Source organism: Paroedura picta, chromosome 10 (assembly GCF_049243985.1).
Source record: "Paroedura picta isolate Pp20150507F chromosome 10, Ppicta_v3.0, whole genome shotgun sequence".
Classification (NCBI taxonomy): Eukaryota; Metazoa; Chordata; class Lepidosauria; order Squamata; family Gekkonidae; genus Paroedura; species Paroedura picta.
The window spans coordinates 76410571-76429321 of NC_135378.1; the positions used below are offsets into that span (position 1 = coordinate 76410571).

The 18751-nt window shown below is 47.4% G+C and overlaps 1 protein-coding gene across 4 annotated transcripts in view; it reads left to right on the forward strand.

Annotated features, from left to right (window-relative positions):
- The window catches only part of FAM13A (family with sequence similarity 13 member A), a 152008-nt gene that overhangs the window by 22139 nt on the left and 111118 nt on the right, over positions 1–18751 (forward strand). For 2 of the 4 annotated variants that reach the window (XM_077300899.1, XM_077300901.1), the window contains exons 5-7: positions 8049–8208; positions 13967–14050; positions 15977–16057. In XM_077300899.1, coding sequence (XP_077157014.1) covers positions 8049–8208; positions 13967–14050; positions 15977–16057 — 325 coding nt within the window. The remainder of the gene's footprint in view (positions 1–8048; positions 8209–13966; positions 14051–15976; positions 16058–18751) is intronic. The other 2 variants (XM_077300900.1, XM_077300903.1) reach the window with 2 other exon arrangements.

Genomic DNA, 18751 nt, shown 5'->3' on the forward strand with positions numbered 1-18751 from the left:
TGTGGACTACAATCCCCATGAGCCCCTGCCAGCATTTGCCACAGTTTGACTACCCCTGATCTAGCGGGTATGAGTGTTGGTGAACGGCCTGGGTCAGCCATCTGTTCTTCTGGCAAGTTCTTGAGAAGCACGTGGAATCCTGGGAGTGAAACTATCATTGCACTGCTTGAGGCTCCCATCCGTGCATTTCCTGGATTAGTCATCCACCTGTTTTTGCAGTTTATGACTGGGTCACTGTTGCAAGGTAAAGTGCGGGCATCTCTTTTGCATGCCCTTTTCCGCTCTCTCCTGCCGCCTCTTGTGCCTGCCAATTTCATTTTGTCCCAAGCCGACCTGCAAGAATGTAGCCCAGAGGGATGACGAGCAACCCGTTGCTGGGCTCAAGGGGGGTTGTTGGTTTGAACATGTGCCTCTTTCCAGAAGTGGTTTCAGGATTTGCGTGGCAAGTAGCAACAGTGCCCGTTTAAGGATTCGGAGGGGGCCCTAGAAGAATACAATTGCAGCGGGAAGAGCCAGACTGGGGACAGAGAGGCCCCCTGCAGATACAGAGAGGCCCCCTGCAGATCACTCTAAGTATCCTTAAGGAGGAAAAAGAGGGGAGGAGAGAGGTACAGCCCTGATCAGTGGGGGGAGAGTCAGATTGGTGGTGGTTAGGAGTGCAGACTTCTAATCTGGCAAGCTGGGTTTGATTCTGCCCCCCCCCCACATGCAGCCAGCTGGATGACCTTGGGCTTGCCACAGCACTGATAAAGCTGTTCTGACAGATCAGTGATATCAGGGCTCTCTTAGCCTCACCTCCCTCACAGGGTGTCTGTTGTGGGGAGAGGAAAGGGAAGGCGACTGTAAGCTGCTTTGAGCCTCCTTTGGGTAGAGAAAAGTGGCATATAAGAACCAACTCTTCTTCTTTATGCGGGGCCCCTGTAAACATGGGGCCCATAAAATGTGGACTAGATGACCCATGAGGTCCCTTCCAACTCTATTATTCTATGATGTGCTACATGGAGAAACTAGCCTGCCTCTTCTCAGGCCTTCAAGAATCACATTGAAGCCCAGTGTGCACTTTTATAGCACCCTGAAATTGATTTGGGGAGTCTTCCTTTCATTTCCTTCAGGCTTATTTACTCTAAAATTTGAATTTAGCAGCCTGCTGCAAATCCTTGCTTAATAGCTGAGATAGAAGCACAGAATTATCGTGTGTGTGTGTGGTGGGGGATCCTCAGTTTATCTTTAAAACATCCCTAGATGTTGCCAAGAAGTGAATTCTGCTGCATGCCACAAACAATCCTTCAGAGATGTCAATGCCGGCACAATGTATTGTGAGAATTGCAGTTTTCAATTGATGAGCCTTAAAACCTGAAGCAGCCCTGAATCCACCTCTCCACTTTTTAGGGTCTGTTTCCCAATCAGTTTTCTGTAATGATGGACCGCTGTCACTTATTTTTCTAGGCCAGGTCAGTTTGACATCCATACTGTAATTGCAAACCAGGCATTTCATTCCACTTAAGCACTGGTCACTAATGACCTCAGGTGTAGCTGGCCAGATGCTGTTCCAATAATGCACAAACAGCCATTTATTCCTGACATTTTGAGCCTTCAGACTGCAAGATTTACCCTTTTTGCTTCCTGGGAAATTATCTGCAATTCTAATTTCAAGTAACTTGGCAGTGAGCAGGAACACAAATGGGCAAAGGCCAGCAACCTGGCACTAAGAGCATCAGCAACATTTATGCTCTCTGTATTTAAACAGGTTGCTTTTGTGTCACTTGTGGACCTTACAGGCCACTTCTGACTTACATGGCACCATGCCACTGGTATGCCCATTTTGCTTGCTTTCTGCGTGCATGCTACTCCCGAATGGCACTTCACCCAATCTAGAAATCCATAAGAAGGCGCCGTTGTGCAAGAGATCTAGTAACCCGTGTTATTTCTGAGTTCTACCTGTGTTGGCGAGAGGAATCTTTGGATCTTACTCTGGGAATGGCACTTCCAGGAAAAGAAACAGTTTGGACAACAGGTTCTTAAATTTCATGGGATTTTACTACCTAATAAGTTCCGACCAGGATTTTCTCTTTTAATCACATTAAGAATTTCCAGAACAAACCCCAACCCAGGAAAATATGGAGAACATCATCTGAAATTATCCCTACCTAGAATATAGCCCAACTAGCGGATTGCAGGCAGAACAGAAGTAGACCATCGAAAAAATGGTTAACATTGTGGAACATGAAGAGAAGTTACTATGTGCTTGGATTGTGATAGTGGCCATTGCACAGTGAGCATGGGACATAGCTTTGTAAAGCAAAGAACTGGAAAATATCAATTTATTTATTTAGGGATTTATATGCCACCCATCTCAAATATAGTGTTTCAGGGTGGTTTACACTATCCCAATGTGTCTGGCTTCTAAAAATGATCAGACTTAGAAAACCTTTATTGGCATACATTAAAAATAAGCAAGTTAAAAGTTTCAGTGGGACTGCAAAAAACCCGAATTCGTTGTAGTCTTGTCTGCAAAATTCCATATCAACAGATTCTTAATTTTCATCTAAAAATGCTAGGAAGGGAGGTGGTAATAAAACTTCAGGGCAAAGCTAACCAATTGTTCTACTAGTCAGGGGGCAAGGTTTTCATGTTCCTGTTAACCTCCTAGTGCTCCTCGCAACTAGTGGAAAGGGAATAAATTACGTGAAATAAGTGATCTGGAGTCATGCCAGTTGCAGAACTTAATAATTAACTGTTTAAAATACTTTTAAAATGCCCTTTGGCCAACCAAGCAGGACCTGAAGTGGCTTACGATAGAAATGAAAATCATCAACAATGCAATAAAGTCACACAGTCGATACAGTCAAGCTAATGCCAGCAGCACCGCAAAGCACACAGAGCCAAATGGGGCATATTTTGCCCCCTATGGGCCTCCGTAGGATGTGGATGGGCCGGCTCTTCCCGTCCACACAGACCTCTGCTGGGCTAGGCCACATTAACCCCCGACGTGATTAAGGGAACTTAGAAAATATCCGCATTCCTTTAAAGCGGGACACCAGTGGCTTAACGCACTCCAGACTCTGGAGAGGTCTGGCCCAGCAATGACGTCATGTGGAAGCAGGAATTAGTCCCACTTCCTTATGAACGCCCTCCCGGCCTTTTCCACCCATGCAGAATCAGCCTGAGTGGCAATCGTAAAGTGGAACGTGGACTTCCTGCCCAACTCCTTAGAGCTGGATGGCCCACTCCATGCTCTCTTTGCCTGGGCTGCTCCTCCCACTTTCTCACGGGACCTCCCCTGATGAGACTATGCTGCTTCATCTTCCAGCTTATAGAATCATAGAGTTGGAAGGGGCCATACAGGCCATCTAGTCCAACCCCCTGCTCAACGCAGGATCAGCCCTAAGCATCCTAAAGCTTCTGAAGGGCTGTATGGATAGTGTTGCCTGCCTCTAGGTATGCCTGGGAGACAACAGAGATCAGTCCTCCAGGAGGAAATGACTGGTTTGAAGAGGGGACTCTATGCTATTAATAGTCTACTGAGGTCCCTTGCCTCTCTTCCTGTCCTCCTGAAGCTCCATCTCCAGATCTCCAGGAATATCTCAATCCAGAGTTGGCAACCTGATGTAGGCAGCAGGTCCCATTTGTTATTAACATCCAGCCATCAAGCTGCTTAACAGCTTATCAAGGGCATTGGTCCACTGGAACATAACACTGGCTCAGGGATGAGCTATTAAGAGCAGGTGAGTGAGTGTAGGGGCCATGTCTGTGTCTCCATGCTCTTCAGGCTGGAAAAAACTGCCCACTCTTATCCTTAAGGCCTGAAAATTGCCTGTGGTCACCCTTCCCATAAGAGAAGGGCAATTGACATCATCGAAACAAAGCTAAGCCAAGAGATGTTTAAACCAAGGAACGTATCAAATTGCAGAATGAATCTGCTTGAGAGGAGATTTACAGCCAGTTCTGTTTACTGCTGTACTGAAAGTTTAGGAGGCGTGAAGCCTATTAGTCATCCAAGGATGGGACGTTGTTTGGGGTTTAGGGAAGTTAGATTGAGCAAATGGACTGAGATCTAAAGCGCCATAGGCCTAATGTGTCTCCTCACCTCTGAGCTTGGGCTTCCTATGCAGCAGCCCCATTTGCCATACGGCAAAGGATTCTTGCAACTGAAGGAACTTTCCAGATTGGTTTGCAATATGGCTTGGCACCATCCCAAGAAGAAGAAGAAAATATAACCTGTGGGAGACCAGCACATACCTTTTGGTGCTTCTAAAGTGGCTTTTTGGAGCCTGGCCATAAGTTGCAAATCGCTTGCTTTGTAACTTAGGGAAGCCTGGTCTTGCACTTAGGTTCCACTCTTACCCTGAGACTGGAGTAAGTATGCAAAGAACAGTGTTCTAAATAGCTTGGGTTGCTTTTGGATGTCTTAATAACTGTGGGTAGGTTTTTTTTTAAGTGAAGCCGATGGGTGGTAGATTTAGAATAGGTGAAGGGAAATACTTCTTTACACGGAGAATAATTAACATGTGGATTTTGCTGCCAGAGGATATAGTGATGGCCACAGGCACAGACCATTTTTACAATGGATTAGACAGATTTGTGAAGGAGAGGGCTGTCAGTGGCTACTAGCCTTAGTGACTAAACGGAACCCCCATGTTCAGAGGCAGTCTGTCTCTGAATCACAGAAGAAGAAGAAGAAGAAGAAGAAGAGTTGGTTCTTATATGCCGCTTTTCCCTACCCGAAGGAGGCTCAAAGCGGCTTACAGTCGCCTTCCCATTCCTCTCCCCACAACAAACACCCTGTGGGGTGGGTGAGGCTGAGAGAGCGCTGATATCACTGCTCGGTCAGAACAATTTTATCAGTGCCGTGGTGAGCCCAAGGTCACCCAGCTGGTTGCATGTGGAGGAGTGCAGAATCGAACCTGGCATGCCAGATTAGAAGTCCGCACTCCTAACCACTACACCAAACTGGCTCTCTAGAGGCAGGAGGCAGCATCAGGGGAAGGGCTCAGGCTCTTGTTGGAGCTCCAGTGTAACCTATGAGACACTGTGTGATGCAGGATGCTGGATTAGATGGACCACTGAACTGATCCAGCATGCCTCTTATGTTCTTAACATTCAAATAACCAGAGTTATTTTCTACTACAGTTCTCCGTTCAAGGGGGGAGGGGCAAAGACCAAAGCGCAAGGCGCATGAGTGCTTGCCTGGCAACGCATCATGCTCAAGGAAGATGTCTGAAGGCAGCCCTACAGATCGGGTCAGACGCCATGCCAAAACTGTGGATTGTGTTAGCCATAATTTAGAACCCAGCCCACATCTGCAGGTTCCAAATAACCAAGTAAACAATGCATTGGAGCACCTTTGCTCATTTCTTTTCCCTCTGACTCCGCAGTCCTGTGTCTAGGTGCGGCAGCCTCCGTGGGCCAAGCAGCAGTCTTAAGAGGCTTGCCAATTCAGATATTGTACTAAACCCCCATCAGTGCAAAGTGTGATTGCAAAACCCGAGTTCAGATCACGGTTCCCAACACTGGCTTGTGAATCCAGGGTCCAGGTGATACCACCCTGCTAGACTTATTTTATTTATCTATTTTATTTTATTATAAGATTTATATGCCACCTATCCCAATTGTCTTGTGGTGGGTCACAATATCAATAAAACACCCCAATAAAATAACATTCAAAACTCAACCAAAATGATTGATGGTATTCAAACATCCCAGCCCTTTCTCCTTCCCTGGTGCCGAGATGTTCCAGCCTCGGGGGATAGAAAGAAGGGGGGTCCAGATGATCAAATAGTCTAGGGAGGGGCCCAGATCTTCCTGGCCTCTAGGTATGCCCGGGAGACAACTCAAAACCTGGTAGAAAAGCTCCATCTTGCAGGCCCTGGAACTGTGAGAGCTCCAACAGGGCCTGCAGCTCTCCCAGGAGCTCCTTCCACCAGGTGGGGGCAAGAACCAAAAAAGCCCTGACCCTTGTTGAGGCCATGCATGCTTCTCTTGCGCCGTGGACTTGGAAGTGAAATGAACTGGGATTCTTAGCCACAGCTCCTACATGATGGTTTGGGAGAATGTCTGAAGATCGGGAGTTTACAGTGAACAGCGGAGAAGAGCAAGGTCGTGCTGGGTGAAAGGTCAGGATGTGAGGAGGGAATGCCAGTTGGCTTTTAAAGCGACAGTCCCTGCCGGGAACCAAAACATGCAAAAGGTTAATCATTGCTTCAAAAGTGATTGACATAAGCAAAGGTTATGATTGCTGTTCTTATCTGGGAAAGCTGAGTTCTTTTCTTCCACAGGAATTTATCATGAGGTGGAGGAATTATTTTTGTAGCCCTGAAGATCGTGATAGGGAATCCAAGTGGCCTTGCTGCAGTTGTGGTCAGTAGTTTACAGCCAAACTTAGACGTGACTTCTGCCATGAGTCAGGACGGGGGGAGGACAGGCTTAAGTGGCCCAGGGGGAAGGCGGAAGGAAGCCCCCACTCTCCCCACTGCCCAACTCCAGGCTTCTGAGCCATATCCAGAGCACTCGGGAGTCTTAATTCCCTTAGTTCTGTCTGTTGGATCGGATAACTTGTTTCGACGACTGAATTTGGGGGAACCAGTCCCAGATTGTGGCAGACATCATGTCTAGTTTGTTCCTTAGCTGGCTTTTCGGGAAGCTTTGTCATCTTCTTGGAGGAGTGTACCATCAATGACTGTTACCCATGATGGCTCAGTGGGAGCCTCCATAGTTAGAGGCAGTATATCTTTCAGTGTTGGTTGCTGGAGTGCAGGATCAGGGAATAGTCTTTGGCCTCTGGGTCCCTCCTCTGGGCATTGTGTGCCTTTGGTCAGCCAACAAGATGTTGGATTCACTATGATTGTTCTGAGAATAGGCTATTCACAAGACACGTTGCATGCTAAATTGCTGTGGGGTGTACTTGGACTGCCTTGCTCTGGATGGCCCTGGCTAGCCGGATCTCATCGTATGTTAGAAGCTAAGCAGGGTTAACCCTGGTTAGGACATGGATGGGAGACCACCAAGGAACTCCAAGGTCACTATTCTGAGATGGGCAATGGAAAACCACCTTTGTTCTTCGCTTGCCTTCAGAACCCCATGAGGGGTCACCAAGAGTCACACACCAAGACTAGTGGGGATCGGGGTAAAGGAATGAATGAGAAATAAGGGAGGTAAATTCCCTCCAGGCCAGATTGGCCAGGGATTCTGGGATTTTTTTTTGGGGGGGGCATCATCAGGCCGTGGAATTGGGGTCACTGTGGGTGGGCAGGCAGTTGTGAATTTCCCGCATTTTGTGGGGTGTTGGACTAGTGGCAGGAAATAAATGTGAATAATAACAACAACAATAACAACAATAATAATAAATAACCCTGGAAGTCCCTTCCAACTCTAGGATTCAAAATAAAACGAGAAGCAAGGAACAGTGCTCATGAAGAGTATATTTTATGGTTTAACCAGCAGGCAATTGTAGCAGTACTTTGCTTCTGGGATTCTGCTTGCACTGAGTTGAGGAGCAGGTCTCAGAGCAGGGGTAGTCAAACTGCGGCCCTCCAGATGTCCATGGACTACAATTCCCAGAAGCCCCTGCCAGCAAATGCTGGCAGGGGCTTCTGGGAATTGTAGTCCATGGACATCTGGAGGGCCGCAGTTTGACTACCCCTGTCTCAGAGGCATTCGTTCCTCCCTGGCTCCCTTCTCTGCTGCACAACAGAACAGTTCGATTCACAGTCCTATTCTAGGCAGAGCTGCACCCTTCACAATCCACTGAAGTCAGTGGGCTTAGAGCCGTGAAAGGCTCTTTAGGATTGCGCTGTCCAAGTACGAGCTGCTGCTTCATTCCTCAGCCGGACTGCTGAAGAAGCCAGGTGTGGAATAAACATGGCTCAACCTCATTGAATTGCTGGTGGAAAGAGATGGGGGGCTGGATCGTCCGTCTTGTGACTCAGCCCCTATCAGCTTCCTTTCCTAGAGGCCCCAGCGGGCTGCCAGTGAATTGTCCCCAAAGAAGCCATTAAGCGGCGTGTATCGTTTGAATGCTCAAAATTTATTTGTGTTTTGTTTGTTTGCAGCGTATCTTCCGGGTTTGAAGGCATGAAGGAGCTGGAGATCTGCAACAGAATCATGGCCCAGATGCTGGAAGACTATGCCACTCTGTTTGAGTGGCAGCTCACGAAGGAGGAGACAGAAACGCACCCATGTGAGGAATTAGCAAAAATTATATTGGTGAAAGTGAGTGTTTCCGAGAGAGCCGTTTTTTGCTTTCGGATCTTTCTCCCTTTGATGTGTGCGGAAAAAATCACATCCTATGGTTGGATCCCAAGGATCTGTTCTGCCAATGGAAATTCTTTCCTCCAGCGGAAGAACTTCAGGCATCTAAGGAAGGCTCCGTCTGCCGCAGAGCAAAGGTTCTTCCGCTGGAGAGAACCCCTTTATCTACTGCAAGCTTCTGTGAAACCCTGGGGTGTCCAGAATGGGTGGGAGTTAATTAATTTTTGATATATTTTTAATGTGGTCATGTCAACCCTCCCAAAATGGCCGGTGGTGGGCCTGGAGGGGGTGGGAAGGGAAGGGGCTCCAGGTGGGCGTGTCCACAGCTCTGTTTCCCAACCATATTCCACATGATCCTGTCACTTCTGGGGTTTCTTGAAGCCTGAAGAATGTTTCAGGGGTTTCTCAATGGGAAAAACATTTAGAAAGGTTGCTCTAGTGCAGGGGTAGTCAAACTGCGGCCCTCCAGATGTCCATGGACTACAATTCCCATGAGCCCCTGCCGGCAGGGGCTCATGGGAATTGTAGTCCATATACATCTGGAGGGCCGCAGTTTGACTACTCTGCTCTAGTGGAATGGATCTGTTGAATCCAATCCCGTTTATCTATGCATTGGTTTTATTCCCACCCTTTCCTCAGTGATGAGTCTATAGTTCCCTCTGTCCACTTTCTTTTCACAACCCTCGCATGAGGTAGGCTAGGCAAAGGGTGACTGGTCCGAGGTCAACCAGCAAACCTACTGGCTGAGGGCCAAACTAGACAAGATAGCCTCCTCAGGGCCACCTCTGTTTCAATTGTGAAGTGATTTAAATATGCTGTGATGGCTCAACAGCCTGATTCTCCCCCTTCTGGAGGCTTTTCAAGTCCCAAAACTGCTGGGGGGGGGGGGAAGAGACGAGGGTGCAGCCATTTTGGCAATTGATAGGACTTGGGGGAGCCTGCCTTGGTGCGGGCCTTTTAAAATCACTTTAACACGTCAGCGGCCTCCACGAGGATGCCGTCATGTCTAATTTGGCCCCCAGTCCCTTGGCTCTTAGTGTAACCACCACACCACATTGACACCAAGTAGCATCATGCGACTGTGAGTTCTGCATAACTCTTTGTGATACGGAGGGATGGCTCATGGTTGCCTGTGGTTTGAAGCTGGTGCAACAACATTACTGGCGCATCTATGCATCATTGTTTTCTCGTTGGCTTGGTGGGGGACAAAGTTCCTGTCGCATGTATTCATCTTCCGTCCTCTCCTGCGGCCCCACACTGGGTCTGCTCTCGTGCAGGCCAGCCACAAGACATTTTCTATCCAGCTCAAAGGGGGTGCCCTGCTCTTTTTCAGGGCCTATGCATGCATGGGACTCCCACTCAATGTGCCACGTGCTCCATCGGCAGGTGCCTTTCCCTTGGTTCCTTTTTCATCACCATAAGGACAGGAAGCTTTCTAGCACGCTCGGTTGATTGTCTTGCACTTCTTCGGGAGTCTCTTTCACAGGAGGTGAGCCCCATTGTCCGGGCTCTCCCTGTTTCTTGTGCTTCCGGTTCTTTGTGATGGCGTCTAAGGCAATGCTTAAAAAATGGCAATGATCAAGAACCTAGGTGGAGAGACGATCCCCCTCTGCCAGGCCCTGCTGTGCTGCTGCTGATCATCTGGGCAGTGGGGGGGGGCTTACCCAGAAAAAGAGCAAGGCCCATTTGATGTTGTAGCCATGTATCTATTCCACTTCTGATGTGACCTGGAAGTGATTCTATCATATTGGCACTCTGGTATTTGGGCAAAATCTTTATGGTAGAAGGCAAATTGACCATAGAGTTTTCTCTCAAATGCCAGCGCATTACCCCGCTCTGCAGGATGCTGCGTGATGATGTCACTTCGTAGACACATCACTGCAGTGTTGGCTGGGCCTCCCTCTGGCTCTCAGGAAGCCCCCCCCCCCAATTGCCAGGAGAGACTTGGGTACACTACAAGAACCTCCGTGGAAGATTACAGCTTACCACAGTGACTCTTTGTTTCTGGAAACTCACCCATTTAGGGGGACCTTCCCCATGAATTTCCCCTCGTCTTCTCTCTGCTGCATGAGAAATTGGGCTTTTGAGCGCTGTTCCGTTTGGCCTGATGGTTCACTACAGCTTTAAGCCGGGAGGGAAATATTCCAAAGCAGAGCTTACTATTTTCATTCTTCGAACCTCTCTCCCTTCTGAGCGATGCATGACAGATCCTGTTGGATTCCCTGGCCCTTCCCCCTTCACTTTCCAGTCCCTCCGGGCCTTCTGTTCTGTCCCTTTACTGCCAGCTGTCACTGCATCCTGCAACCTAATGCCACCTTTGGGCAGCAAACCACCCCTCCTATTAGCTGGGGGAACCTGATCTGAGGGGATTAAGGCTGCTGCGGCAGCCTTTGCCATCCTGACCTTCTTTGGGAGTGCACTGCCAGTCCCCAAGTTCAGCTCTGAGTTGAGCTTGCGAGAGCCCCGAAGCCTCGTCATTTGAGAAGCCGAAGACCTTGTTGATTTACTGGTGCACTTTGTTTACTTATTCATTTTGTTTTATTTTAGACATTTTATGGCCTACCTCACTGCCCTCCCATGAGCCACCATGGTGGCTGACAAATGAAAGCGTACACTATGAAATCACCTTTTAAAACCAACATCCCCACATTGTCAAAGCAATTAAAGACAGAGCTAATACATGGACAATGACATAAAAACAACAATTCAAACATTGATCTGATCTTCACCCGCTAACAGAAGATGGCAACAAAAGGGGGCAGGTGAATCTCTCTGGGCAGAGAGTTCCAGAGTTTTGGCGTCATGGCAAAGGAGGCCTTCTCCTAAGTTGCCACCTGCCTAGATGCAGAAGGCAGGGCCACTAGGAGTGGGAGCTCTGAAGATGCCTGTAGTGGTTGCATGGGCTTATAAATGAGTTGGTAGCAGTAGTTAGGAGTGTGGACTTCTGATCTGGCAAACTGGGTTTGATTCCATGCTCCCCCCACCTCCTCTTCCTTCTCCTTCTTCTTCTCTTTCTCCTTCTTCTCCTTCTCCTTCCTCCCCAATGAAGACCCAAGCAGCTTAAATTGCCCTCCCATCATCTGTTTTATCTTCACAGCCACCCTGTGGGATAAGTTAGGTTGAGAGAAAGTGACTGGGCCAAGGTTCCATGGCAGAGAGGGGATTCTGCTTGCTCTCCCAGATCCTACTCTGATGCCTTAATCACTGCACAGCATCACTTCTTTCCCTGTAATAGAACAAAACAAAATCAGAGTCCAGTGGCATCTTTAAGGTCAACAAAGATTTATCCAAGGCGTGAGCTTTCAAGTTCAAGCACTCTTCCTCAGACTGCTTCAGACCACACCGCTGCCCAGTTTAATCTTCCCTGTAATATATACTATTAACCACCAGGGCTGGGAACATTGGGTATCTAAATCTGCAGATCAAGGCCACGTGGAGATTAAACAGATCTTTCTGCACATGGGGGGGGGGGCTCTGAAAATCGTAAATTATTGTTTTCCCAATCAGGGCTGATGCTGCTTAGTTTCTGATACTTGGCAAGAGCATTCTAGCTTAGACCATCCAGGTTAGGGATGGCTACAGTATATTGACTGCTGAAGGTGGCTTCCCCTATGGCACATTCTCTATGCAAAATTGCCTGGCTCAATCATGGAAATACAATACGAAAAAGGAAGAAAGGTTCAAAACATAAACAGAGAAAAGCAGAACCTTTCCAAGGCAATTGGTACAATACATTTTATATATTGATAATTTTTTAAGGACCAACCAAAATGGTTTCTAGATATACTCCGTTTTCACAATTTTTCTTCAGTGGTTGATTCCTTATACTCTTACCAAACAATTTATATATAGATAGATAGACCACCAGCTCTGTAAAGTATTGTGGGGAATGTCAGTTTTGGTTGGTCCTTAAAAAATTATCGATATATAAAATTTATTGTACCAATTGCCTCGGAAAGGTTCTGCTTTTCTCAATCATGGAACTAAACAATGGAAGACAGTGTATTGAAATGTGTAGAGAGCTGATAGCCTTTATGCTAGTTTTTAGTCATAAACATCACGCTTGTTTTATAACGCATGGAGTTACGACTTTTAGTATATGTTCTCATTGTGCAAAAAGTATGCCTGTTTCCTGTTTGAGCGTGTGTGCGCATGTATTAAATGCAAACATTGAACCCAAAAAATGTTACATTTGCACATGTGCTATACCTTTTGGCCTTGTAGTTGGCTTCAAGCAGAGAGCATGCGATGATGAACTAGAACCCACCCGATTACTATTGTCCTCTTTGGAGGGCCTGTTTCATGTGCCCCCACTTTCTATGGTTAGGCAGGTGGCCACCCATGGGAAAGCCCTGTTGGTCCTGGCACCAGAGCTCTGAAATTCTCACCAGGGAGATTCTTCCATTGCCAATGGATGAAGACTTCTTTTTTTTGGTTCATCTGGCATTCCCTCCTTACTGACCAATGTTTTAATTGCTGTTTTAAAATTATTATTATTGGTTCTTGGTTTTTATTGTTGGATTTTGGTTCATCTGGCATTCCCTCCTTACTGACCAATGTTTTAATTGCTGTTTTAAAATTATTATTATTATTATTATTCTCCCAGGCTAGCCGACTCACAGTGGGTTACAAGATAAAAGCCCCATGTAACCCCATTAATCCCAACCCAACACCCCTGTGGTGAATAACTTAACTCCAAACCCAACCCACCCATCCAACCTGACAGGCCTCCTACTTTGCCTCAAGGAGTTTGGGGGGCTGGCCCGATGTCCCGGCCATTGTGTACACATCATGACTGTGTACATATTTTAACCCTATTTTAATTTATTTAATGATGTGTATTGGGGAGGGGGTTGATTTTAATGGTTTTAACATATGATATTACCATGTATGTTTTAAATTGTGAGCCATCTTGACGGCCCTTGTGAGGGCAGAAAGGTGGGATATAAATGTTGTAAATAAATAATAATTTGTAACGAGCACATTCACAGAATCATAGAACCATAGAGTTGGAATGGGCCATACAGGCCATCTAGTCCAATCCCCTGCTCTATGCAGGATCAGCCCTAAGCATCCTAAAGCATCCAAGAAAAGTGTGTATCCAACCTTTGCTTGAAGACTGCCAGTGAGGGGGAGCTCACCACCTCCTTAGGCAGCCTATTCCACTGCTGAACTACTCTGATTGTGAAATTATTTCCCCTGATATCTAGCCTATATCGTTGTACTTGTAGTTTAAACCCATTACTGCGTGTCCTTTCCTCTGCAGCCAACAGAAACAGCATCCTGCCCTCCTCCAAGTGACAACATTTCAAAGACTTAAAGAGGGCTATCATGTCCCCTCTCAACCTCCTTTTCTCCAGGCTGAACATTCCCAAGTCCCTCAACCTATCTTCATAGGGCTTGGTCCCTTGGCCCCAGATCATCCTCGTCGCTCTCCTCTGTACATTGCTAAAGTAGGAATCCATCTGGCAAAGGGCAGGAAGGGGCTGAGTGAACACATGTTTATCTGTGTTGTTTATGGAGCACTGGCATCGTATCAGGATTGTATCACAACAAAACGCTGCCCAGAATAAGGGTTTGGAAATGCTGACAGGTCGCGCCCCCCCCCCCCATTGCTTAGGATTTCTAAACATTATCGAGTAGTGGGCCAAAAATCCATCACCCTGAGGAAAGAGCATCCTGCCTTCTTGACCTTTAACCTGGAAGTTCTCTCATACAGGCAGAGAACAAGTCACGTCTACTGCAAAGATTATGTGGCAAATGTGACACGTGCTCCGGCTGCAATGGAGAACTTGGCTTCCAGGTTAGAGTTCAAGTAGATAGGATGTTCTTTCCCCCCCCGAAGAAGCGCTCTCTGCCCGTGGAGTTAGACACACCTGCCGATAACTCTGTTCCTGCATGAAGTCAGCCAGCACCAGCTTCCCCTCATCCAGACCAAAGTCCGTGCCAACGAGGTTAAAATAGTAAATATGGGTGGGTATAATTGGAGCAGAGCACATGAAGGCATCTCTTTGGAAGCCTTGTTTGTGTCTTTGAATTATGTTCCCTGCCTGAGGGAACATTTTCTTCTCACAGATCAGCTTGTGCTTCATGGAGCAGATGGGAGCAAAAAAAAAAAAAAAAAGCCCCCCAAAACTAACACAGAACATCATTTTTAAATGAGGATAGGAACGAGTGGGCGAGCCATACCATCTCTTGGGGGTGGAAGTTTATGTGTTTAAGGCTGCAGTCCTGTGCATACTTACCAGCGAATGCATCCTAGCTGTGGGACTTCCCACAGGGGACCAGTTACTCTTAGGTATACTTTGAGCTGCAAGAGATGGACCAGAGATTCTCAACCTGGGGGTCGGGACCCCTTTGGGGGTCAAAGAGAGCCAGTTTGGTGTAGTGGTTAGGAGTGCGGACTTCTAATCTGGCATGCCAGGTTCGATTCCGCACTCCCCCACATGCAGCCAGCTAGGTTGACCTTGGGCTCGCCATGGCACTGATAAAACTGTTCTGACCGAGCAGGAATATCAGGGCTCTCTCAGCCTCACCCACCCCACAGTGTCTGTTGTGGGGAGAGGAAATAGAAGGTGAATGTAAGCCGCTTTGAGCCTCCTTCAGGTAGGGAAAAGCGGCATATAAGAACCAACTCTTCTTCTTCTTCAAATGACCCTTTCACAGGGGTTGCGGCCGGGTAAGCAGCTTGGCCGGGGGAGCGCCATCCACACAGCAGCCTTGCGGGGTAGATCGAGATAGAGCGTTTGTCTGTATGGAGCAGCTGAAAAGAGCGAGATCGGCATGGTGGGACAAGAGGCAGAGCTGCACTGAGAAATCCTGAGAAAAACAGAAATTTAGATACAATCCTGAACAACGGATCTTCACGCCATTGATCAGTTTCGGCTTAGTTTCTGTGAAAGAACACTTGCATAATTTTATAATTGGGGCTCACCACAACATGAGGAACTGTATTAAAGGGTCACGGCTTTAGGAAGGTTGAGAACCGGTGGGATCGAAGGAGTTGGTCACTTTTAACCTCTGTTGGCGAAGCAGGAGTAATTGCTTTGGAATCTTTTCCCAAGGACAATGCCCAGCCTGTTACATTTCTATCCTAGCCATCGACCAAGGAGCTCAGGGCAGCCTACCTGGTTCTCCCCTGACACGTTTTACCCTCATCGCAACCCTCTGAGAGAAAACAGTGGACCCATGTAGGGTTGCCAGCTCTGGGCTCTGAAATTCCTGGTGGAGGTGGAGCCTGGGGGAGGGCAGAATTTGGTGAGGGGAAGGACCTCAGAGGATTATAATGTCATAGACTTTACCTTTCAACGCAGCCCTTTTCTCCAAGTGAACTCTCATTGTAATCCTGGCCACCACCACCACCACTATTTCTTCTGCTTCTTCTGCTTCTGCTTCTTCTTCTGCTTCTTCTGCTTCTGCTGCCGCCGCCACCAACATCGTCTGGGAGACCAGGTTCAAGTCCCCACTTGTACCATGAGAACATGTGCCTTGGGCCAGTTACCCTCTCTCAGCCTGACCTACCTCATGGGATTATGAGAATAAAATGAAGACAAGTAGGATGTAAGATGACTGGAGTCCCCATTGGGGAGGAAGGCAGGGGACAAATAGATTAACTAAACCCATAAGATTCATTCATGGAGGGAGGGGTAAGAGGAAGGGGTGTAATACTCAATGCTGATGAATTCTCTGTTTTTGTGCCTTATAATTTTTAAATAATATCTAATTGCAGGAGGCCAGCTGCCAGCGGACGCTGCCAATAATATTGAGCAGTTATGAGAAAGAAATGCCAAAGCCAAGCCCAAGAAAAAAGGTACTGGTAATTAATAGCTACAGCTTCCACGACAGTCTCCTTGACAGAATTTTGTTTTAATTAGTCTCTTTGCATTTCACCCTTTAAGAACGTTCCTGTTTCTTGCCAGATGAGGCACGGTGCTCTGAACAAGCCTGAGCTTTGTGCTGGTGGGCAGAGAACGAGGAGCTGAGGCTGCAAGGATTTGTCAGGATTTGAACCCATAGTACAGTTGTTAGTACTGTAGTATTGTCAGGATTTGAACCTGTAGGACCAAGGCCTCAATAGGGTTGTGAGTGTCCTGCATAGTGCAGGGGGTTGAACTAGATGATCCAGGAAGTCCCTTCCAACTCTATGATTCTATGGTAACAAAGCAACAAAACCTTATACAGAGAGTGGGGTACTCTATTGCCCCCTTTGGCCTACCAACAAACTGCCCTTCACCAGTTTTAGTGAAGGAAAGGTATATTGTTATTGTGCATTCTGCAGGATAGACCATCTTCCCCCTGAACTTGTTTTGAATTTCCTTGAACACAAGGACACACAGAACTGCCTCCTATTGAATCAGTCCATTGATCTATCAAAGTCAGTGCTTGGTCAGCAGCTCTAAGAGGCTTTTCCCATCACCTGCTACCTATTTTTTAGATTTGGGAATGCTGGGGATTGAATCTGGGCCCTTTTGCGTGCAAACTAGATGCTCTACCATTGGCTACGCCTCCTAGCTACCACACCCCTCACACTGCCTTGCTTTCCTCATTCACTCTTCCCCTTCCCCTTGATAGGAACAGAAGTTGACCGGTAGTGAACTGGCTGTGGTTCGGTGGCAGAGCATCTGCTCTGCATGCAGAAGGTCCTAAATTCAATCCCAGGAATGTCCAGTGGAAAGGAACAGGACGTAGGTGATGTGGAAGACCCTGGAGAGCAGATAAGACCGATGGTGATAGACCAGGGTTCTGATTCTGTGCAAGGCAGCAGATCTGTGTTACGTGAGTCTGCCAAGGTAGATCAGGGCCAGTGAGATTTGACTTCTTGCCACAACCCCCTAGCCACATTATCACCTCAACTAAATACATGAAGAAGGGAGGGAGAGAAGCCAGTTGGGGAAGTGATAAAGGTAAAGGTATCCCCTGTGCAAGCACCGAGTCATGTCTGACCCTTGGGGTGACGCCCTCTAGCGTTTTCATGGCAGACTCAATACGGGGTGGTTTGCCAGTGCCTTCCCCAGTCATTACCATTTACCCCCCAGCAAGCTGGGTACTCATTTTACCGACCTCGGAAGGATGGAAGGCTGAGTCAACCTTGAGCCGGCTGTTGGGATCGAACTCCCAGCCTCATGGGCAAAGCTTCAGACAGCTGTCGGCTGCCGAGGAATATGTAATATAAAGAAGAGGGACAGGAGTCGAGAAAAGCCTGCCTCTTTCCCACTCTTGGTCTTCTTCAGGGTGCTGTTTCCAAAGTGATGGTTTTGGAAAAAAGGATGCCCGAGAACAGCTGCAGGTAACTGAATATCGAGTGTGCTTTGTCCAAAGCCATCGTTCTAATTGCCGGCTTAAGAAGAGCATCTCCGGACCAAACCTAATGCTGCTGTTTTGTAAAGAGTTGGGTCCAGGATCTTTAAAGAGTTGGGCCTCTTTAAAAACAGGAATGTTTCTTTTTGGCCTTTCTTACCTTTCTGGTGAAGGAGAGAGAGGAGGAGTAGCTTGGTGGATGTCTGATTTGCTTACAGCCGGAGTCATTACCCTTTGCAACCCCAAATCTGCAGGAACTTATTGGCCGGAACTCAGGAAAGCCAGAGCTCAGGAATGGCCTAAATTCTCTAAAGCCCAGAAATTCGCCAGAGCTTTAGGCATGAAACCCTTAAGCTTCATTGGATCCCCAGATGTTTTTCTTTCTTTCCCCAAACCACTAGAGTTGAACTGGGCTTCTGGACTGAGAGAAAAACAGGTTTGCTTTTTGGATAAGTTTCTGCCTGTCTTTCTTTCCCCTCCCAATTCAAGAGTGAGCAGAGAGGCTAGCTCCAAAGAGCTTTGCTTTCGCGCATAACTAGAGCATGCTTCTCTCTCTGGGCTGCTTCTATTAAGGATCGCTTTCTCTGTAAATTGGTAAATCAGACACCTGTTCTTTCTTTGAGTGACCGTGATAAACAAGAAAGGATCCTCTAGAACTGATCTCAGCGAAGCTGTACTGGAAATAGGCTCTTAGTAGGTTTTGGCACGTATGCCTTACTCATTGGGAAGCTGCCAGAGATTGCAGCCATTCTGCTGCCAGGCTGACGTTTGTGCTTTTCATTTGATTTTGACGTTGCTCATCTCCTTAGTATGTACAGAACTCCAGCAGTAATCGGTTGTATTTGTGACTGCCTTGGTGTCATTTCCCAAGGGCACTGGATTGGAATGTATTAGGAGAGGCGTGCCAAACCAGGAAGATATGTGACATGCAGGTGTCTTATTCCTTGAACCTGCTGGACTTGGTATTAGCACAAGTGTCCCCGACTGCAGAAGGTGCACTGGCCGCTCATGTTCGTGTCGGTGACTTTAAAAACACTCCTGAAATAGTGCCCTTTTCCGAGACAGGGTTTCCCGAGTTCTGGGTACACTTGGGTACACTTGCAGCGGTGTCTTTGTGGAACCTGCTACACCATCTGGACTTTTCAGCGTTGCTTGCATGTATTGGGACTGCGACTCATAGATGTTTTCATTCTTTCCCTCCTTTTCC